General features: G+C 49.5%; 1 protein-coding gene and 1 long non-coding RNA gene across 9 annotated transcripts in view; one reads left to right on the top strand and one right to left on the bottom strand.

Annotated features, from left to right (window-relative positions):
• Positions 1-4,513: 4,513 nt before the first annotated feature.
• Positions 4,514-23,274, top strand: part of LOC136103798 (uncharacterized) — a 72,074-nt gene continuing 53,313 nt past the window's right edge. For 5 of the 8 annotated variants that reach the window (XR_011739668.1, XR_011739673.1, XR_011739669.1 and 2 more), the window contains exons 1-2: positions 4,515-4,612; positions 5,130-5,197. This is a non-coding gene — a long non-coding RNA (uncharacterized lncRNA). Of the gene's footprint in view, positions 4,613-5,129; positions 5,198-7,691; positions 7,981-23,274 lie in introns of those variants that run through there. The other 3 variants (XR_011739674.1, XR_011739675.1, XR_011739672.1) reach the window with 2 other exon arrangements.
• The window catches only part of TNR (tenascin R), a 77,477-nt gene continuing 66,641 nt past the window's right edge, over positions 12,439-23,274 (bottom strand). The window contains exons 18-22 of the mRNA XM_065842228.2: positions 21,965-22,116; positions 20,479-20,575; positions 19,517-19,678; positions 17,775-17,938; positions 12,439-17,330 (exon numbers count right to left, since the gene is read on the bottom strand). Coding sequence (XP_065698300.2) covers positions 17,211-17,330; positions 17,775-17,938; positions 19,517-19,678; positions 20,479-20,575; positions 21,965-22,116 — 695 coding nt within the window. The 3' untranslated portion in view covers positions 12,439-17,210. The remainder of the gene's footprint in view (positions 17,331-17,774; positions 17,939-19,516; positions 19,679-20,478; positions 20,576-21,964; positions 22,117-23,274) is intronic.

Consider the following 23,274-nt stretch of genomic DNA (forward strand, 5'->3'; position numbering starts at 1 on the left):
CCCACCCAACCCTAACCATAGCCCTCGCACTGCTACTGAGGTGGGAGCCCCTCAAAAGGCGGCTCACAAGGGAAAACCTGCTTTTGGAAACATCATCCAGGGACCTACAAACCTGTGCGGGGGCTTGTTTCACCAGCTGCCCTGGCCGGCGGCTTTTGGACCAAATTGCCAGGACCACAGGGGCTGAATCCTTCAGTGCAGATGCTGAGCTCTCAATCCGGGACTTCACAAGTGCTCAGGTATTACTAAAAAAGAAGAGGTTTATCCTCCATGCCTGTCGCAGAAACAGACTGACCACTGCGAATGTGTTCTTCTGATGTGCACGAGAGCGTAGCTGAGCTGGCCACAATTAGCTGTGGTTTTTATGAACGTGTGCATGGGAAGTGTGATGAAAATGGACATATGAATTTCTGTGGGTGCCTTTCTGAAAAACTTTCAATTGAGATGTAACGAATGAAATGCAGCGCTCTGCGAGGTGGTTTTGGCTTTTTGTGGCTAATATTTCATTGCTGGATTTTTGTCCAGTCTGCTGCATCTTTCAGTTTCTGCTTGCTAGAAGGAGAACTAAATATATATACATATATATATATATATATATATACACACATATGGTGGGAGTTTTTCAGAGGTAGACAAGCAGGATAGTGGGGATGCCAGACGTGCACCCAGGAGGGGAGGAATGGTGCTGAAGAGGCAAAAGAGCCTTTTCTACCCCACTTCTGCTGCCAAGCACCTTTTTTGCTGCTCCTTGCATTGCCTCATTCTCTTACTCAGCAGAGGACAGTGGTATAACTGCCATCCCCACCTGAGAAATCATGGGCTACCACAGAGTCTAAAATGCCATCCGTCCCCTTCCTACCCCATGCCCGGAGCTAATGGTGAGTGTTACAGACCTGGTTTTGCTTCCAGAGGAGATCAGCCCAGGCTCTCTTTGTGCTGGTCTCTGCTATCTGCTGCCCACAGGCATCAAATGCAAAGGGCAAGGGGGAAAGCGGTGAGAGCCGCGTCTTAAAACTGCGCATTGTCCTGACCTTCAGCCTTGCCGAGGCATTTTTTTGGGACAGCTGTAATAAAGGTTAAACTGCAACACAAATAAACAGAGTGGCTTTTCCTCAGCCTGAATCATCTGCGTGAAGCAGGTTTGCCATTTATCCATAAATATCCTGACAGCTCATTATCCAGGCAGGAACACTGGACGCCTACGATACACTTCACTCCAAAACAGAAGTAAAAAAAACCCAACCCAAAACACAACCTCAAAACAACTGCCTTAATTTCAGACAAAACAGGATGTACAATTTTAATCCTGTGCTGGGCTGCTTTATATTTATTGCCTCTAAACTTCTGGGGAGGGAAGGAGGGCTGAAACTTCCTTTTAAACTGGTAATTAATTGTTTGCAGGAAAAAAAAAAAAGAAAAAAATCAGAGCCCTTTGAAATGTTTCAACTTTAAACCAGAGCTGAATGTGCTGCAGAGGCCCTTGGGGCTTGTTCCTGGGAAGCACCCAGCTTGGAGGGACCTTCTTCGTGCTGCTGTGGCCACCAGGCAAAGGGTGGCTTATGGCCGAGATGTTTGGCCATGAAGTGGTGGGTCTGTCCCTCAGCCCAGCTGGGGATGTGCGGTCCCAGAGCAGCAGGGATGTGGCCAAGCATCCCTCACAAGGGGCAGGCAGCGGTACCTGCCACTGCCCTGGGCAAGCAGCGCCGAAACTCCAGGGCCACCTTTCAGCAGGGCCAAGCAGCTGGTTTTCAAATGCCTTTTCTTTTTGGTGTGTGCATTGCCTTTTGTTTTGTAGATGAAGGGATGTCTGTGTGTTAAATAAAGGGGTTCTTCAGTTTAGTATGAAAAAGAAAGGGGAGGGAAAAGTAGACAAACTGGTAGCTTTTGAGCCGGCAGCTCCAAGGGCAGAGGGGCTACCCAAGGCCACCCATCGACAGCTGAAAAGCCTGAAATATAGCTGCATTTAGGGAAAAGCCAGGCTGCCGCTCGATTTGGTGGGACAGCAACATCCCCCATGAGGGAGGGGACACATGGGGAGAGCTGTGCCGGGGTCCACCATGGGTTTGAACTATGTGCCCAATGCACGTGGAGCTGCAGCTGGGAGGTTGGCTTGTTTTTTTGGGACAAGAGATGAGACCAAAAAACAGGGCCAGGGAGGTGCTGGGAGACAGGGCAGCATCTCAGGGAGGGCTGCTAAGTGCCCTGCTAAATGAGCTCTTTGTTTTTGGGTAGCTGGTGCTGGCAGCACGTCAGGGGAAAGCTGACATGGTAATTTGTTCGGGAAATCCTGTAGGCAAGGATGGACGACAGCTCTGCACGACTTGTGTAAGTTTTAATCGAAGCTGGGTGTCCAACATGAGGTTCTTTAATGCACGTTCGCTCCAAAGGAGCCGTTTTTTTTTCAGGGGTGAGGAGCATCTGCCACTCCTCTGGAGTTACGGGCGGCCGTGGGTGGAAAACAAGCTCCTTTAGAGGGCCAGCATGGGATGGCATCACAAACCATTGGCGGACAGGGCTTGCCTGGCTGAGCTGGAGGGGTAAAGGCTGCCAGCCCAAGCATGGGGAAATCAAAACAGAGGGGTTGCCTTGGCAATGCTGGCTTGCCCACATCCTGTGCTCTGCTGAGCAACCACAACAGCCTGCGATGGAAGTAGAGTTCGCAGAAAAGTTGCAGTTCGCTGGAAACAGGGGGCAAAGGGCTGGAAACTGCTATGCAGGGTCACCATGGCAGAGGGGAAAGAGCTGGAGATGTTTTAAGACCTGATTTTGCAAGCCCTTTAGGTTCAACCCTCAACAGGCTCTTATGTCTATGTGAAATTCTCTCCAGCCTAACAAAGCTCAACTGGCTCCTCTCAAATGACAAGCAGCCTGGCTCAGGTGGGAGCAGGGCTGCTCTAAGGTGCTTCTCCCTATATCCAAGTTGAGAGCAGAGGCAGAGCTGGAGGACAACTGACCTACAGCCCATGACCTGTGGGGTTTGGCCCCCAGTACTTCTAGGTTATGTGAACTCCCCTGTGCTGGGTGTCTGGCACCAACTCAGGACTTGCAGAGGTGACATGAAAGCGTCTGACCGGCATCCACACCCATTTCCTTAAAGTGGATGAGACCTCACTTTTGGTGAGACCTCACTTCATGCAATTGATGCTAAGTGGTGCAAAGCAGGAATCACAATATTAAACTTGACCATTTTCCTTTGGTTATTGGCTTTATATTGGCTTTATACCCACTTCCTACTGGCAGTGACAGCTATGGGTCCAGCAAGCAGAGGCTAACTCTACGATCAGAGCCTGCGAGCTTCCCCGATACAAACAGCAGAGACACAGCTACGCACACCAGGGACATCTATTTTCCCGTTTGCACCTGCAGACTTAAAGGAAAACTGGATGAAACCTGATACTGAGGGTGAGCAGTTTCCTTAGCTGGGATTGCACGTTACTGTTTTGGAAATGATGATTAATAAAGAGTTTTGCCGCCGGTCTCGCGGAACTCGCAGCGGGCTCCAGCGATCTTCCTCAAACATTAAAAAACAAACACTAGCAGCCGCCACCCAGCAAACAAAACCAACTAAAGCTTCATCTTATTCCCGCCACCATCAAACCTTCCAGCCAGAAGCCACGCGTAGATGCTTTCATCCCCTGAAGGGAGCGATTTGGAAAACTACTGATACGAATGTCGGATAAGAGGGTTAAAGTGAAACTATTTTGCAAGCTGCTGCCTGGAGCCCGCTCCGCCATCGCCGTCTGCACGCACGCAGCTGCCATCGGCCCCAAATCGGTGCGACTCCTGCCCAAAAGCCCAGTTTCGCGTTCAGAAAAGCACCGCTGTCACCCCTCACAGCACCGGGACCCCTGCATCCCAGTCTCCTCTAAATCACGGTACAGGCAGCCCCCCCCAGCCCACCCGTGACCCTCCCTGGGGTGAAGCTCAAGCCGTTTTTGGTTACAGGAGGCTCATGGGGCTGCAGATCCACCTCCAGGTGACAAGTAACAGCAAAATTTCTTGGCTCAGCCTTACTTTTAGCTTTTGTGACCCAAAGCCCCTGGTGCTGGGCAGGCCGCCTTCTGACAAATGTCTCCCCCGACAGCTGGTTGCTCTTCATCGCCACTTCTCAAGTGCCACTGTCCCCACCCAGCTCTGCCAGCATCTGCCTGTGCCACCGGTCCCACCACCCCGAAGCCCACCCCACCGCGGCAGGCAGCACATGATGTAGCCTTAAATAAGAGAAAAAGCCCTGGGTTTGGATAACACCAAGGATAACGCCCAGGTAAGGCGGTGCCCGGCGGCTGCGGGGAGCGGCTCCCCCCGGCACCCCCTTCCCGGGGACCCCCCCGTCCCCACCGGCAAAACCTACCTCCGTGTTCGCGGCTCGTCCTCCCGCCCGGCCCGGCCGAAGCTCCCGGCGGCCGGAAGAAACGGGCCGCCCCATCCCGCCCGCCTCCGCCCCCGGCCCGGCCCCACCTGGGGCTCCCCCCGCCCCCTTGCACAACCCCAAAACTGTGCAGGGAGGGGGGAAAGGAAAGGGGAGGACCCCGGTGCTTCGCCTGCCTCGGGCGCCCGGGAAGGTCTGGCAAAGCCGGAGTTGTTTAGGCTGGGCAGGAGGCATCGGGGGGAGGTACAAACCCGCGCCTGAAACATGCCAAAAGTTGCTGGGAAGAGGGAAAGAACAAAGTGTTTTCTGCCGGGAGGGAGGCCTGGGCTTTGTTGCAGCAGAGATTTCCCTAGAATCTTTATTTTAGCGGTGGGGGTGTGCAGGGTGGCAATGCTGCTGCTGGCTTTGGGAGGCTTTTAAAGGACGGTGCAGACCTCCAGTTCCCGAAAAGCAGCGCCAGGGCTGCTACCGTGCACCCCGTCACCACCGCGGGCACACGTGCTGTCCCCGGAAAGGACGGGGGCTGACCCAGCATCCCCACGGGAGGGGGCACCCCGGGAACAGCACCCGGCAGCAGGATGGGTGCTCTGCACCCGCTGAGATCGTAAATGGTGCGTTAACTCGAGGAAAGCCCAGGTTGTGCAAGGTTTTGGTATTTTCGAAATTCGATTTCCGTTCAGTTTGGATTGCCACCCCAAATTTCACTGGCTGCTTTCTCTCCTTATTTCTTTTTCTTAATCACCCTATGAGGGATATCTAGGAATCAGTGGATCCTGATTGCTTTCCATGCTGGGGCTGAGTGGTCAGCATTGCAACATTGATAGCCAGGTAAGCTATGACTAGAAAAACATTTTACTGGAATTTTTCTGGCCAGTTTAAATCCTTTTGGGTTGCAAAACAGAACCACAGAACGGTTGGGGTTGGAGGGGATCTCTGGAGATCATCTAGTCCAGCCCACCTGCTAAAGCAGATTGACCTAGAGCAGATTGCACAGGAATGCGTCCAGGCGGGTTTTGAATGTCTCCAGAGCACGTGACACTTGACCCCCTCACCCTCTTTCGTGCTCCAGAGCCATCTTCATGCTCCAGCTTTGCTTTCCCACTTCAGCCTTGGTGCTGACTTGTTGGACTGCCATGACCATGAGCAGAGCTGTGGTCAGAATATGAGGAAAAGGAGACAAAGAGGAGGGATGGATGGATGGATGGATGGATGGATGGATGGATGGATGGATGGAAGCGAGCTGCCTGCCAGCCCCTGCTGCCTCCGCTGCCCTCCCTCTGCTGCATTCATCCTAGCACTGGGGCCATAGGGGTGAGACACCCCAAGAAAGCCGTATTGCAGGCTACAGCTTGTGCTCAGGGCCTCCTGGCAGTGTTGGTGAGGTGTTGATGCACTGTCAGAAGTACCAAACCTTTTTTACCTAAAGATTTGCTGCTTGTTAATACTATGAAAATTTTCCTTGGTTTTATGCTACAGGGTGGAGATCCCTGGGTTTTGCACCATGTGCGTGGCTCATTCCATCCCATTTTGCTCTGTCCCGGGTCACCCCTACACTGAGCTGCAGCAGTCCCCTCATTTGCAGGTAGCAAACTCCCTCATCACCGTACAGAAACACCCTTCCCGGGGCACACAGGAGAAGCCACCCGGGTACTGGCAGCCACCCGTGGGACACTCGCCCACTCTATAGCACCAGATAGTGTAATGTCACCTTTGAAACCACCCTTAATGGGACTGCCTGCAAATCTTTATTATTAGAGGTCCCTGAGGCTGAGCATGGCTGGATGTGTCAGGCTTGGGGGTGCCTGGCCATGGGGTCAAGGGGGCTGGAAGTTCTGGGTGTCCCCAGCAGCGCTGCCAACTGTGGTGGCCAGGAGATTTGCTTTGTTCCTTGGGCAAACAGCTTTGTTGGGGCTCAGCGCTTTCTTGTCACTAATTTAATTTGGCAGGGACTTGGCTGAGGGAGGAGCTGCTGATCTGGGCACCTTCCCCAGCTTTTCGGGAGGCCCCTCCGAGCATGGTGCTTTGGCACCTGCTTGGCTTCAGGCATGAGCATCATGATGAAGTGGTGGAGTTGGTGGGCACTGATAATGCCTGATCTCAGCATTTAAACTTCTCGTGATGCTACCTGTAAAGGAGAATCTTGATGCCATCGAGTGTAGCAATACCACTAAACCAAGTTTGGGAGCGTTGGACAGACTTAAAGTTAGAATTAATGCAAGAACATACAATCAGCCAGACCTTGGCTATGTCTAGTCCAGCATTTTCTTCCTTGTAGTTGTCCACAGCAGATGCTTTGAAAGAATATAAATGCAGCTTGATGCTTAACCCTGTGGATGTCACCTGCAGCGAGGAGTTCCACAGCTCCTTCACATGTGGTGTGGAAAAAAGTCCATTTTGGAGGGAGCTGGTAGTTAGGAGGGTAGTTTTGTTTGGCATCCAGTGTATCGGGCTCTAAGGAATTACGCTTTGTTTTTCAAAAGTTTTAATGGGTGAGAGGAAGCCGTGACTCAGCCGCAGATGAATCACTGCTGCTCCAGATTACAAGGCTCTCTGCTTGCTGGTGCCCCTCAACCTGAGGAATCAATTAAACCTGGACTAGACAAGCTCCTGTCACATCACAGCATATAAGTCTGAGCCCAGGCCTGGGACCAGCTAGAAAGCAGATCCCACCTCCAGCCCCTGTTTTCCATCCGTTTTTCCCAGACTCCTTTCCATGTGAGATCAAAGCCTTTCCCATGCCAAAAAGCCCTCACAATAACTTCCATTTCCTCCAAGGTTCCCTCAACCCCTAATTTTATTTGGAAAACACTACAAATTTTACACTGAAAATAGAAACACTCTCTTGTTTTATTGGATTCAGCTGATTTATTTACCAGTTTGCCCCATTACACAGCTAGGAGCTTTACTCATGCCTTAATAACACCCAGCTGGTGCCCTGGGCTGGTATATTTGGGTTTTTTCCTCATCATGGTGGGGTGGGAGGAGATGTGAAATGGCTGTAGACGTGATCACACCTTTTTCCTTGGCTGCTTGCTCTGCCCTCCAGTTGTGATTTCTGTTTGCAGAGTGTAGCCTGACTTAAAGTAAGCAATGGAAAACTCTGCTCCTGGAGAAGCATTCCTCTCATTTTTCCCCCATGCTTCTGCCTTTTCCCCTCCCTCTCCCCCTCCCACAAAAAAAGCCTGCAGTTTAAACACCAAAAATAAAGCATGCCTCGTTGTGAGCTGGATAAAAATAGCAGCCCTTGGTATTTACTTTAGCAGCAGCAATGGGTTTTCCGGCTTTGGAGGAAAAAGAGGAGGCAGGAGGGGATGGTGACGGTGACCCTTGTGGGGTGGAGGACAAACACTGAGCTGGTGTTTTTGGGGCTAGCAGGCTCTGTGGCAGCTGCTCCTTCTCCTCTTCTCCCTTGTTTGGTGTCTGCCCGGCTCTGTCCCCTCTGGGAAGGGGGCAGCCCTGGGGCTGGGTTGGGCTCAGGTGTCCCAGTCCCACCTGTGTCCCATCTTGGTGTTGATGAACTGGTTTGGAGCTGCCTGCAAGTGCCTGGGGCTGAGTCCTGCATGGGCAGTGATGGGACAAAGGCTGTTCTTAGGAGAAATGTCCCCAAACTGGTGAGTTTTTTTGGCATGCCTCTTCCCCACCCATCACCTGGGGGGCTTTGAGTGCAGCTGGGCTTGCTGGGATGGGTTTGCTGGAGCATCCTTCCTTGGTGCTTAGGGGAAAGGAAGAGAAGTGGAGAGTGAGATGGGTTCCTTGGGTGCATCCTCGAGTCCTTTTTGGTATTTGCATTGAGCAAAGATGTGTTTGGGGAGGAGGGAGGGTGCGTCTTGCTGCTCAGTGTGCATTTTGGTATGCGCCATGGGGTTTGGCAGGAAAGCAAACCTCGGAGGTAGGGCTTTTGGTTATTTTAGAGCTGATGATTGTTTTGTGTGTGTGCTCTCAGGAACTCCTTCCTGAGGAAATCCTACGGGCCCTGCTGGCGGGGGGCAAGGGGGAGAGGAGATGTGTTGGGAGGTGGAAAAAGTTCATTGTGGTGCCTCCCCACTTAGGAACAGCTCAGGGATCAGTTGTGTGAAGGCCAAGGAATGAAAACCCATTGGTGAACAGGACTGCTTCTTCCCTTAGCGTGGCAATGGGGTCACTGGTAGCATATTGCTGGCCGGATTTGTGGGAGGTGTGAACAGGCAGAGGAGTGAGTGACACTCAAGCATGGTCCTGGTGTCCTCAAGGGCCAGCATGTACCCCAGGAGTGGGAAGCAGTGGCTTGTGCCTCCTCCCAGAGCAGCCATTCCTGGGGGTTTCCCTGCCGAGTGGGTGTTGGATCTGGCTTGCTAAAATTGATTTTTAGGTAAAAAACCAGTTGTGCCAGCTGTCCCCGTCGGTGCAGTCCTTTTTTTGGCTTAGCCCCATTAGCAGCAATCGGTGGCTGTCCCTCAGTGCCAGCTTCCCCCAGAGCCCAGCCAAGGGGGCAGCAAGATCTAATACCCTTTATTTAATTATAAGCGTCTGCTAAATTATTATTATTATTTTTAATGTTTTTATTATCCCTTTCCCTTCATAAGCCAGTTCCACGGGGGAAGCCGCTCCTGGTGAGCTGATGTCCCTCCGCCTGGGGCCACGTGAGGATTTTTGGCTGGTGGCACCAGAGCAGTTGGCTCCGGGTTGTGCTGCCCTTGGGGCTTAGCTCCTGCCTGGGGCTGGTGACTATTTGACCCTTGCTCTTCATAGTTCAAAGTCTTCCTCCTCCTCATCTCATTTGCTAACAGGCTGTCTGTGGGGAGGATGCAGCTGGGTGGTGGGGTCTCACCTATCCCCAGGGAGGGAACTGAGAGCAAAATGCAAATTGTGGTGGGTGAAAGAGCAAAAACATGTCAAAGGCCTTTCTCCTGGGGTTGTTTTGCAAGGGAGAGCAAGTTCCTTTATTTGGAGGGGTGAAGTCCCCCTTGGGCAGGGGTGGGAGGTGGCCTTGGGTCATGTCTGAGGAACCGATACGAGATGCTGAAGGGGCAGGTGCCGGCTGTTTTTGTCATGACTTGAGTGCAGCGGGGGATGTGGGGCTGACGGAGAGACAGAGCCTGTCCCCAGGAGCAGGGGGATGCCAGCTGCTGGTGCTGCTCGTCCTACCCTGTCCCCTTGCTACTCCTCTCCCAGCTGCCCATTTCTAATACCTTCTGAAATTCTGCGAGAGAGGATTTCCCACTTCATCCTCCGCTTCTTTCACTTTTTGGGAGGATTTTTCTTACAAACATTTGTGGAGCCACTTCCTTCAAACCCCTCTTGTCACGATGTCACCAAACACAGGGGACAGTGTGGTGACAAGGGGCCATTGTGTTGAACAGAGGCGGCTTGTGTTCCCACCAGCATCCCAGTGTGCCCTGCTGCACTGTCTGTCAGCCGGGCCAGGGAGATAACCTGGGTGGGGGCAGGAGGTTTAGCCACACAGCTGGGAATAATTGCACTTATATGATGTGTAGTGTGAGCTATATGGGGGGCTTTGTGTCACCAGTGTCCCAACTGACAGCAGAAAGCAATCCAAAATACGGGGAGGGAGAGAAGTGCCACTGTGTAAAAGTCCCCAGTCACAGTTAGGATCTTGCCTCAAATATAATGTATATAATATGGTGGTGGGTTTTTTTTGTGGGGGGGGGTGTGTTCATGTGGGGAAAATTGCTGAAACAAATTGGAAGCAGAAAAACTGCTGCACGTTGAGGCCATGGCTGTAGTGCAGGGAATGGGGAATAAGCCTACGGGCTGCTATTCACAGCACTCCTCATCCCAGAGAGGAGGGAAAAATCAATGAAATTTAAAAGCCCTGCATTTAAATTTGATGAAAAGAGAGAGCTTTTTTTATGCTCTATATAATTAAGCTTTAGAGCTTGTAGCCACAGGAGCTAAAAACATAAAAATGGAGAAGAAGGTTTCAAAGGGATGATGAGCACATCCAGGCTTACGAGTGGGAATTAAACCCCAAGAATGTTAAAGATGCTGCAGTAAAAATCCCATTGCAGGAGGCATAAAGCAGCTGTGAACTCACAGGGTGAGGATGCCCCTTTATTGAGCTACTCCAGCCTTACTCCTGCAGGTGTTGCACCTTCTCCTGTGGTGCTGCTTGCTCCTGGGCATTTCCCTTGTGATTTTTTTCTGGTTGAGGTTGCCGGGTGTGTTGCTGGGAATACATCGCTCAAGCTCCAGGTTTTGGATGGTGGCCACACACCCTTGCTGTGAGGACCTTTGTATGCCCTCCCAATGTTTGCTGGTGGAGCAAAGTTCCTGAGCATCGCTCATGCAAGAAGGGGACTTTGGCAAGAGGGCTGTGATGAAATATCTCCGTACAAAGTGCAGACTGGGGGGGTCAGAGGTGGGATGCTCAGTGGTGGCTGGAAGAGTCCTGAGTGTGTCTGCCTGTAGTGTGGCTGTGCTGCTGCCCAAAGCCTGGGCTGCTCGGGGAGGTGGAAATGGGAGATACCAGCAAGTGTGACACTGCAGGACCATGTCTAGAGTATACCGATGGCTTTGAGCTGTGCAAGAGCAGAGGGAGCCTGTGCACTGAGGGTGGTGGGCACTTGTGATGGGGCAGAAGCTCCCCAGGCTTTGATGTGGTGGGGCAAAACACCTCCCTGGCTTAAGTCAAAGCTTGAGATACTTAGGAAAGGGCTTGTTCCAGCCCTGAGCCCCTTCTCTGGCCCTGAACTGGGCCATGGCTCTGATTTTGGAGATGGGTTATGATCCAGAGGGATGCTGTGGTACCATGTGCACCTGCCTTTCTGAGTACCAACCTCCAAGTGGTGTGTGCCTGTCTCTTGTGTATGGTTATTGCAACAGAGTCTGTGTTTCCTCCAAGTGAGATTTTTTTGGGGTGTTCTACAGGGATTTGGGGTCCTGGGGTCCCCGCTTGACCACAGACATGCTGAATGGAGTGTACAGTGGAGGGCACTGCCCTTCTCTAAGGGATCATAAATGACACGCACCACGTTGGGTCAATGGCTTGGCCAAGCTGTGCAAGACTGGGATGCCGAATACCAGCACAGGCAACCCCCCTTCTCCATCTCAAACCCATCTCTAGCCCTGGGCTCCTCTGTGTGCAAGGGAGACCCCTGGTCTTGGCTGAAGGGTCTTCCATGATATTTACTCCTTTCAGACATGAAAAAGGTCATTTAATCCAGCCAGTTGTGTCTATCAGGCTTGGCTTCTTGCTGTGCCAGTGGCTGAGGCAGGAGAACAGGAGAACCTCGGTGCTCACAACTTCCTTTTTTTTTTTTTTTTCTTTTTTTTCCTTTTTCACTCAAATCAGAGCAAGAAAGAGAAGTGGAGAAGTTGCTGCAAAGCAAATTCCCCTGTTTTGTCTCTCTGAAATTAAATTTAGAAAATATTGAAGCGGTCTGGCAGAAGAGCTGCTTTCGGGCTTTCTCATCCTGTCTGCTACGTGTCAAACATGAAAACTCAAGATGAGGAGGTCTAAATAAAGCGTGCGTGTGAAATGAGAGGAGAATTTCAAAATCCTCTGAAATTCATACTTGTCCTGGGCATTTTTGCTAAACTGATTTTGTTTGCTTGTTTGTTTAGTTTGGAGGTTTTTTTGCTGGTTTTCTAGTGAGAGCATGTTCTGCTGGAAATAGCCTTGCTATTTGATTTCCAGTGGAGTTTCCTTTGTGCTGGGAACAGATTGCTGTCTAAATTGGGAGAACAGCTTTAACTGAAGACTTTGGGGTTGTTTTGCTCCGCTCCCGAGCATTTACACTGTGGCTTCGCTTTCTCGGGCTGGAAGCTGAAGAGCTGAGGGCCTCTCTAGCAAGGAGAGACCTTGGGAGCTTCTGGTCTGACCTGCTGCACAAAGCATCCCTGGGGTGGGACCAGGTTTCTTGGGGCTTTCTCCAGCCTGGTCTTGAACACCTCCAAGGATGGAGATGGCATCACCAGCTGATGCTGAGCTGCCCCTAGAATTTCTTCCCTCTGTATTTTTCTATCCCATTGCATGTGCTTTGTCTCTCAGCTCTTCTGTTCCCCCCACTTGGTGGACCCAGACCCAGAACCCAGCTCCCGCCCTGCTCCCAGACAGGCACACAACTCACTCCTTCGGTATCTTTTATTAATGTATAGAAAACGCATTAAAAAAAGGAACTATACATAGCCTAAGAGCGGTCAGGACTAAAAATACTAGTTAACAATGGTTAACAAGCGTCGATCCCATTCTCTGAGCTACGATTTCATTACAGGATGGGGAGGGTTGTTTAATATATTATTTATTTATATTATTATTTCTTTTATTTATGCATTTATTTGCTTTTATCTTCCCCCTCATTTGGTTGGGTTCATTTGTGTTTGAGTTCATCAGAACCTGTCCAAGGGATTTCATTACCTGTGTTCTTCCTTTTTATTTATGGGTTTTTTTGTTTGGTTGGTTTATTTAAGTAATAAACACAATTCCAGGGTAACACCTGTAGACAGGGGGCTGCTTGTTTCTTTGTTTAGGTCTTTGTGTCAGCATCCCTCTGAGAAACCCCTGACACCTGGAGGGGTGTGGGCTGGGTACTGAGGCAGGTCTGGGCATCAGCATCTCCCCAGGAAAGAGGCCTTTCCTCCCCCTAATCCCAAACCTTTCCCCTGGAAGGGACAAGGAGCTGCCACCACTGTAAGGAAGGGGGAAGGTGACCCTGGAAGGTACCAGTAGTCCCCAAGGGGCTCGGTTGGGTTTGGCTGTCCTGGGGTGCTTGGTTGGCAGAAACAGGGATGGGCTTCCCACTTGGCCCTGGGACAGACCCCTTTGTTAGTGGGTATAAGCATGAATTAAAGGGGTTTTTTTGGGGGGTGAGAGCTCTTTGCTGGCAGTGTCTGTAAGGTCAAGTCTTGTAGGTGTGTAGTCACCCCGGGGTGCGATGGTGGGGACATACCCGGGGGGCGGCTCTGGGTCTGGATGAAGGGGACGTGCTGGCATGCAGGCGATGTGCTGGGTGGATATTTTGGCTCCTACTGTATTTTGGAAAATAACTCTAAGCCTGTGGCAGGCACAGGGCCACCCTAGCGTGGAGACACCGCTGCCCTTTCTGTAGTGCTGGGGACAAAGGTGGCAAAAGCTGTGTTTTGCATACCCCAACACTTCACCTGGGGTCAGCATCACTTTGGGAAGGAGGCAGGAGGTTGGAGCAAGGGTGCATTTAGGCTGGTACTGCACTTTGAGATGCTGATCATAAAGTAGTGTGAAGATAAGGAATAGAAGCAAAGTTTTCTCCCCAACCTGAGTGTGGATGTTCTTCCAGCATCCTGCTGCCAAAACCCTTTGTGGAGGGCCTGGCCTCTCTCCTTCTCCAAATTATTAGTTTATAAATGCTGTCTTAAGGATCACTTTCCTAAAAGCAGTTTTTCCTTTCAGGACTTTTTTTTTGTTCGGTTGTTTTTAGTTAGGTTTTAGTGCAGTGTGTGATGTGCTTGGAGGTCTGGCAGGAATGGAAACAGAGGGAAATCAAAATTGGGCAAGAAATGAGAAAGTCCCTTGTTATTTCCTACCAGGATTTGGGATTTAGAAATAAGAGGTGGGTTTGAAAGGCAGAGAGGGTCCTGAGCACACGTGGTGCTCTGCTGGATGAAGGACCTGATGTGCTTCTCCTTGCTTGATGTTCTGGGAGTTGACATCTTGTGTTGGATGGTGTGGTTTGGGGAACAGCTTCAGGTTCCTTATTTAGGCTCTGAGACAAACCTGGGCTGTATGAGCTGGGTGGCAGAGAAGCCACCAGAGCCCAGCGATGAATTAGGTGCTGGAGCCAAGATCTGTCGCAATGAGGACTGTGCAGAATCTAGGTTGGGTTTGTGGGAATCTCAGGCCTGTTGCCAGGAGTTCATTCAGTCTCGTGCTTGCTGATGGGGAACAAGGTCAAATTTGGTCCAGTTGGAGAATGAATTCAGAAAAAGGGCTTGGCCAACCAGGGATGGAGGCTAGAGAGAGGCTGTACTTCATCACCTGGCCATCCTGTCACATCAGTGTTAAGCACAAATTTACTTGAAACCACTGGCAGGAGCTTTTCCCCACCCCCAGTTTATCAGGCAATGATGAAAAACATATTTCTGGAAAATTTTATCTTGGATGTGAACAATATGAACAAGGGACAATGGCCAAAATGACTGGGTTGTTGTTGCTGATTGTGTGTCTAGGCTTGGGCTGGGTTATCACCAAGAGAACAAAACCACCACATGTAGATGTCTTTCCTTTAAAAGATTTTTAGCACCTGTGTTTCACCAGGGTAAAGGAAATGCAACGCTGTGGTGTGCCATGTGTGAGATCAAGGACCAGCACTGGTATATAATGGCACTGGAACGTCACATATTATCTCCAACGGTGTCCTTCAGACTCAACAATGTAGTTGTATCAACCAGGTTCTCTCATCCCAGATACAGAACTTACAAAAGGGATGACAGATATAAGCGGGGGGAAGAGATACGTGTCAGTAAATCTGTTTAGAAAATAATCAGCCTCTTTTGAGGATCTTCTTTTGAACTTCCTGGAAAAGCACAGTGTGTTTTGATTTTCTGTTTGACTTGTACTTTTGAAAAGAGAAGTTTCTTGCCTTCCACTTGATTGGAAATGAGGAGCTCCTGTGTTTTTGCTGATGCCTCTTTCTTTCACCTGGGTAGATAAGTAAACGGCACCATCTGAGACAGGTGATGAATGACATCAAGTCTCTGCTCCTCATTATAATCACTGCACTATAGTGCTTTTGCTAGGATACTTCTTGCCTATAAACTCATGGTGATGTTGGGAACAATATTACTTTGGTCTACTAGGAGGTTTTTAGGTTTTAATTGGTTCTATATGTTGTTTCTTGTTGGCTTTTGGAACCTAAACCAGGGCAGGCTTCTCAGGAGGTGTGACATGCTGCCACCCGTGACACTGGCTGTGTCCTGCAAGAGATCCCATCATCTGCAGCCTGTTCCTGTGTCACTGACCTGTTCCTCAACTGGTTGACTTGTTGTCTGATTTGTTGGTGATAGGAAGTAAGAAGAGATGCCTCAGTTACATATGAGATGTCGCTGAGCTACAGCATCCTTCCTCTGGATTGGACTGCAGCTTGTAAGCTGGCCACTTGAAGGGCTGGACCTTGTAGTTAATCCTGACTTTGGGGTTATGATTTTGTGTGCCGGTACATGGCATGGACATGGAGGCAATGCTTAATGCTCTTGTTCAGCTATGCAGCCGTTGTGAGTAACGTCAGAAAATCCAGGAGCATGATCACGAAAGAGACACTGGCCTGAATTATAAGCTACTGCAAAGATGTCTTTATGTTGCCATCTGGAAGATCTTTCTTGAGACAAAGCAGCTTCAGTGTGATAAAATCAAAAAGCAGTGTTTAGCATTTGTGACGTTACCTTGGCTGCCAACCCAGCGATGAGCTGCATTGTCCTTGAATGCGGGGACAAGCCCCTTCTCTGAGACCAGACCAGTGACAATGCCCAGCATTGATCAGAGCCCTTGGCAGAGGGGTGACTCCAGCGTGGTGGTCATTTGGGCTATGTGGAGGTGCTGTCAATGACAACAGAGTGCAGCCAGAAATATCTGAAGGGTCCATCATCCTTAAGATGGGAGAAGCTAAGAATGGGAAGAGCAAACTCATCTGTTCTTCCAAAGGTCTTGAAGTGCTCCAAAATGTGAATGGACTAAGCCTTCCTTCCAGGAGGGGAAATGGTTGATTTCCCATTAGAGAGATGGTGATACCAAGGCACTGAGATTTGTTTCCCTCTTGTGATGGTGGCGAAGAGGGATGGTGTACAAGAAGGAAGGGCATAGGCATTTCTCAGCTTGCACTCATCTTCCCTTGGCTGTGTTGTCCTCCTTCACCATGTCTGTGGAGGGCCCTGAATGACAACACCTGGACTGTGCCAGCTGCTGGATGGAGGCTGGGCTGTGGTTGCATGATAGTTCTTTTGGTTGCTGGGCCTTCTCTGAGACTCTACGGTTTGCGACCAATGACCTCAGTGAGAGACAGCGCAGTGGCATGTAGAAATAGCAGAGGAAACAGGCCCTGGACTTTAAGACAGCAAATAGTGATTTTTTTTGTTTTTTTTTTCTCCCAAGTTCTTTAATTTGCCTCCTTTCTTCTCCATCAGGCTCTGCATAACCCAAACAGACGTCATGCACCTGAAGTGGGATGAGGTCAGCTCGGAGGAGTGGATGATGCAGGCTGGGGCTGGTGGAACAGCTTTTGTTCCCCTGCACCCCATGCACATGAGGATGACTTTGGCTGTGTTGGTGCCAACATGTGAGCTGTGGACTCTCTAGGGTTTGCCTACATATGCAGATACTTGCAAAGCCCTCCTGTGAAAGCTGGGGATGGGATGACCAGGTCAGGAGAGATGGACATCTGCCTGCTGGAAGAGCTGCTGTCTCCAGGATGGCATGGAGCTTGGTTCCTCCCTGCCAGGAGGTGACAGGGAGAGGACAGGTGTCCCTGTCTGTGACTGGGGTAGAAAGGGTCACACCAAGATCTCTGTGGGGAATGTTTCTGCCATGGGCCGTGTGACAAATGTTTCTAACAGAGTTTGATGGGGATTTCTAAGTCTTTTAAAAATATATCAAAAATCTGTCTCTCTCTCTCTATTTCTTCTCATGTTAAGGGCCAGGGTATTGGGGTAGGGAGACTGGAAATTTGGTATTTCTCTGGGACAGGTGCAAAGCAATGAGGTTTTTTCCATTCCAACGGCTTTTGCTTGTGCCGTGGTTCCCTCCAGCACTCATGAGGGGCAGGTTGCTATCTCAGACGAGTAGTAATTATTTTTTTCCCGTTTTTGTATTATAAAATACAAACAAATGACAGAAAAGGTCAGGTGTTGGGAGGCAGGAGGGGGTTCAGCTGGCTCAGAGCTGTAGGGACCGTCGCTTCCTCCCAGAGATGTTACGGTGGTTGTAGGGTCGCATCTTCATTTCCACAAATGGGATGGAGAACTCGTGGCCTTTCCAATGGTACCAGTTAATTCCCTGGCAGGAGGGAGAGAAAAGGCAGAGGGTAAAGAAATACCCCAACATGAAACTGGAGTGGGAGAGGAAGGAAACAGGCTTGACCACTGTAGGGAAGAACTTGCTACAGCAGGAGCATGAAACTCTTGCCGTGGCTTGATGGGTTTTTCCCACTGCTCAAAGACTCCTGATCAAATTTCATGTGTGTGTATATATATTTTTTTTTAATGTAATGTAGCAAGATGCTGTGGTAAATGACCGTGCCAGCCAGTGTGAGACACGAAGCACCAGCCTAAATGGTTTGAAGGTGGTTACTTTTCCTCCAGCTTCTGTTGGGTCACGCCAGTGGTGCTGCTGACCCTGGTGCACCAACCACACAGCCTCAGCCCTAGCTTGGGCTTGCTGTGTGCTTGGTGACACTGCTAGAAGAAGTGCTGAAGGCTTTCAACCCAGCCCTGCTCTTACCTGACTGTGCCGGGACTCTCCGTACTTGCCATTGAGGTTGGTGCGGTGGCAGTTCTTGTACCACCAGGCCCCTTTGTAGGACATGGCGCAGTTGGTCACAGCGACATCGTTGTCCCTGTCCTTGGTTGAGAAGGGGCGGCCCTGGTGATAGGTGAGGGAGTCCCCTGCAGAAAGCGATGTCGTTAGAGAGGGTGAATCCCAAGTCATCTGATCTTTTCACAAGGAAACTGGGATATTCTGGTATATGTGGTAGCCTGTCAATCAACAGCTCAAGCAACTGAAGGTCTGGGAATAACATTAACTGGAATTGCTCACATCTGGTTCATCTGAGGTTCTCTGCTGTTGGTTTAGGATCAGTACAGACCACAGAAAAACTTAGAGGCTGCTTGGGTTTGGCAGATAAAATGCTTTAGAGTTTTGCATCTGAATTTCAGTGTTCCAGAAAGGAATTAAGTCCTAGATTTGGGCATATCTGATTTTCTAAAGCCTGGCTCTCCTATGTAACTTCAGGATGCTTTCAGCCTCCTTGCCTCCTGTTAGCCAAAGGGAATTTCTCCCAGAGGAGGCCAAACCAAGATGCTTGACCTTCTTTTCTCCCTTTAAATAAGGGGAAGAACCTTTTGGAAGGTGCATGATGTTTTATTCCACCAAACACACCAACCTCATCTCCTCTCTTTACTAAGGAACAGGAGAGTTGCTTTTAGGTGAAAGAAGAGCCAGAGTGAAATATGGTCATTATTACAAATAGATTATATACTTAGAGGAGACATTCTTAATATGTTCCCTGGTGGTCCCTAAGAAAACACAATATGGACCCATCCCAGCTGTGTGCAGTCCAGCCACCAAGAGGCTTGTGAGAAAACCTTTTGGCGATGGACCATTTTGCGAGCCTTGGCTCTGTTTCCTCAAGGTGGGGCAGAAGTTCCTTCGTTGGACAACTAGAAGAAGAGCTTGCATGGGGACAGGGAGGGAGTTGTGTCTGCACAACTGTTATTGGTATTTTTGGCAATAGATTGGGTGCTTTGTGTCCTGGGACTTAAGGTCAGAGCAAGTGCTCTGTTGCCTGCAACCAAAATCCCTGTGGCTTCTGTTCCAGTGGCAACTACCAGATGTTATACAGGCAAATTCCTGCATCTTAGATATGGCGTGGGGTTCCTCACTAAGTGTGCGGTGGTGAAGTTTTGTCTGGATCATGGCAGCTTGCACTGGCCATGTCTATTCCAGCTAAAGGGGCTGCAGCTGTGCCCCTCTCCCCCTTCTTGGGGAAGAGACCTCCTGTATCCTCCCTCTATCACCCATTAACCCCTGTTTTCTTGTGGCCAAAGCCTAATGCTGCTGCATCAACTGAGCAAACAGGTGTGACAGTGTCCTTGCAAAACCAGCCAGTGTTTGGCCTCTGTGTGAGGAAGCGATACACAGGATTTCAGATTTTTCCATTGCTGTGAGAGGGCGATAAATATATCCTCCGGTTATTGCTGAGGGAGAGGACACCTCTGACGATTGACCTGGTTATTTGAACAGCGAACGCCTCTGATATTAAATATCTAATCCCCAATGGAAAATTCCCTGTGTCCTTAGTGGGATTTAGCAGCCTGGTTTACATGATGGATTGTGGGAAGGCAGAAAGAGCTATGGGTTTGCATCCAGAAAAGTATGCAGAAAAAAGTATTGGGGTTTCCTTCTCAGTGTCAGATCCACCAGTCCCAGGATTTCCCTACTACTTGCTAGCACTGAGGTTGTACCTGAAGTGCCGTTGTAGTCCCCGATTCGCAGCTTGTACAAGCTCCGGGCGTCACCGATGGAGAACTTGTCGTAGTAGGCATATGCTGCTTCCTGACCGTCCCTCATGTCTATTCGCAACTCGTAGCGCCCTTGGGATGTGATCTTGTGAATATTGTCCAAGCCTGGTGAGGCAAGCAACGAGACACCTGGTCAGACACGGTTTCTGGATCTGTTCCATGAGCAAACAAAAAAAGCTCTAGGCAAATAAAATGGCTGTGGGGGATGAGGGTGAGGAGAGCAATCAGAGAGCAGCAGCAATTCTAGTTAAGTCACTGTCTCTTCTGGCACTGGTGGGATCTGAGCTCTCTGTCCCCACTCAAGCTCCACCTCCATGTGGCTATGAGACGTGGGTTCAAGGCCAGGGTTCAGCTTTCTCCATGCTGCTGAGGCTGGGGGTGTTCAGCTGTGGAGCCCTGGTGTTTCTCATGTTGCTGTTAAGTTTCTGTATGAGCCAGCGCATGTTTATGCTGCAGGGCTGGCCTTGGCTCATGTCCAGGTTTTGGGGGGGCACACTCCATTTCAGAGTTGTGCTGGGTGTCCCACTCACCACTTTCCTACTTTCTTTGGGCAACTGGTTTGGCCAAGGCCAAGGGAGGTCTGTGCCACCAATGGAACCTACAGTCATCCAAAGGAGAATGATGGGTTTTGGTCCGTGAAAACCCGCAGCGTACCCACTTCTCTCCTAGGAGGAGCAAATTAAGGAGTTGTTGGCCTTCAGAATGTGGTTTTCTGTGGTGTGTCCATGAATGACTTTCTAATGTTGCAGTTCAAGGAATGAAAAACAAAAGGAAAACTGTCCAAGAGAGAGCATAGAGGAGTGGGCTGAAAGGCGAGGAGCCACCAGCTGGCACGGGCAAGCAGCATGGTGCACGAGGAGCTCGGGTTTGACACATTGATGAACGAGAACCGGTCAACACCTTACCCAGCCAAAATTCGTCCTCCAAGTTTCCAAAGCCAATCCGATAATCTGCCCATTTCCGGAAGAAATCAGTCAGCCCGTTCTGCCGCCTCTGGAAGACCTGTTGCAGGGGAAGATTGGGGACAAAATCAGTGTGAAGAGGGACGGCCTCACTGGCCTTTGGGGCACACAAAATACAGAAAATACTTTGTCTTTCCATAGCACCTTTCAGGGAAGAAAATTGCAATGCCCATCTAGTTAGTGTTAAGGGCAGCCATGCAATTAATTCCTGTGCAGATGGAGGAACTGAAGAGATGTTATGTGATGTCCAAGGCAAATCAATATTGTGGGAAGTAATCAGCCTTTGAGCTTTTTGCTCTACCCTATGTGTGGTGCCTCTGGTTTTCTAGCATGTACTTCTGCTTTTGGCTGACTCTCTCTGTGATATCCAAGGGGATGCTCTGAGACAGAGTGAGATGGAGGGAAATTGCCAGGTTAAAACAACATCCATGCTAGAAATCAGCACCTGAGGAAGCCCTTTATTTTTGTTTTGTTTTGGCTATGCATCTAGTGGAGTTTCACATAATGCATGTAAGTAAGCGTTTGACACGGATAAAATCAAAGCACCAGAGCATTATTTACTTAAGTTGTCAGTCCATCTACATCAAGACAAGCAGTGTTTGTGCAATTCAAAAGCCAAACAGGTGTTTGCCTCTAAAATGCTCCCGTGTGGACTCAATCCGGGTGATGCCTGACACCCTCCTACTGCCGGCAGCGTGAATCATTCCCCATGAAAGCTATTGGCCATTAATTTCATTTCTAGAACAATAAATCAACTTCAGTCCCAGATTTTGCTCTCCAGAAGCACTGTAAGCATGTCAAATAAATCAAAGGGCTTTTCTCCAAGTGTAACTATTATTACTGGAGTGTGGGCCATTCCCTATGGCGTGGGAAATGAAGCATGTGATATTCAGCCTGCTGTCGTTCCTGCACAGTGTAGTGCTTGGCTCTGCTGGTAGGATGAGGTTTGGTTACTTTGTGATGGGGACAATGTGTAGGACAAAAATGATTCGAGGGCTGGAACTGTTTTGCTATGAGAACAGGCTGAGAGAGTTGGGGTTGTTCAACCCAGAAAAGAGAAGGTTCTGGGGAGACCTTATTGTGGCCTTTCCATACTTAAATAGAGGCCAATAATAAAGATGGGGACAGACTTATTAGCAGAGCCTGTTGCGATAGGACAAGGGGTGATGGTTTTAAACTAAAAGACAGGAGATTCAGGCTAGACATGAGGAAGAAATTTTTTACAGTGAGGGTGATGTCCCAGGTTTCCCAGAGAGGTGGTGGATGCCCCATCCCTGGAGACATCCCAGGCCAGGTTGGATGGGGCTCTGAGCAACCTGAGCTGGTGAAGATGTCCCTGCTCATGGCAGGGGTGGCACTGGGGTGGCTTTGAAGGTCCCTTCCAACCCAAACTGTTCTGTGGTTCTGTGAGAACCATGTGGCTACTCACAATCCAGCCGCCCCCATCGGTAGTCATGTCACAGTACACCTGCACCCGTTGGCCAAGGTCCCCGTTGATGGAGATGGTGTAGACACCGCTCAGTGTGTCTCCATTCATCAGGTGCTGGGCACAGTCCTGAGGGTTAGCAAAGACACGGCCACCTGCAAAAAAAAAGAAATAAAATTAAAAAGGCAAAATTTAAGCAGAGTGACACCCTTTCCACATGCCTTGGGCCCCACTGGTTATGATACAGGAAAGGTCTAATTTGGCTTTTGCATCCTGAGTTATTCTGCGAGGCAGTGGGATTTTATATCTGCCAACAACAGCAGAGAATTTAATGGAAAAAAATGTGTGCATATATTAATTAATCTCCCATACATCCTATACTGGAAAGGTACATGGTAACATCACTTTGAATGATGAGGGGTGTCACTTCTTGGATCATCTTTCTGTGCAGTGTCTTGGGTTTAAGCTGTCACCAGCATATTTAGACAGCTGTGAAAATACCCAAACCTGTTCTCCTCTCAGGACTGCCAGCTCCAGACAACTTTTATGACTTTACGGATTCCAGGATTCTGATCCATGCCCTTGGAATTGATGGTGGACTGACACCAGGCTGATTGTCACCTGCAAACTGAGCAGGAATTAGGCTGTGCGAGATGCTGGAGATGGGCAGCGTGGGCTGTGTGGCTGTGCTCCAGGCATCCCCTAATGAAGAAACATCTCATTTGGTGGACATAGTTTAAGAGATTCTTAACTACAAGACTGTAGCAGTATTGGGTTGTCAACTCTGGGTTCAGATTTTTCTCATTTAACGCAAAAGGGGCATATAGATATTTTTCTTTGTTGTTGGTGCGTATGGGTGATGGAGTAAATGAATGAAGAGATTGCAATGTGGATGTGGCTTTAGAGGGTACCTTGGTAGTGCATTGAGAAGACATGAAGGACATGTAGCACGCATTCCTCACAACTGCATGCTACCCCATTGGACCAGGGTACAGACGTCTGTCTGTTGTTTCCCATTTGGGTGTATTCTCCACCCTGGTAACCTGAAAACTTGGAGGTCATCACTTTGTCTAAATGTTGAAGAACCCCTATTTTTTTCCCATCTCCGTGGTCTGTAGCACAAGGTTGTTTGCATTTTATAGTATCCAACAATAAAAACTGCTTCAAAGGCAACCACTTCAGGCTCCCCTGAGCTCTGTGGAGATTGCTTGTTTCTTAATTTATATTCATATCTTTAAGAGCCAAGGAGACCTTGAAAGACATTTCAAACTGCTATAAATTATAAATACTGTATCTGTTTCTTCCTTTTGTCC

This window comes from Patagioenas fasciata, chromosome 6, assembly GCF_037038585.1.
Source record: "Patagioenas fasciata isolate bPatFas1 chromosome 6, bPatFas1.hap1, whole genome shotgun sequence".
Lineage (NCBI taxonomy): Eukaryota > Metazoa > Chordata > Aves > Columbiformes > Columbidae > Patagioenas > Patagioenas fasciata.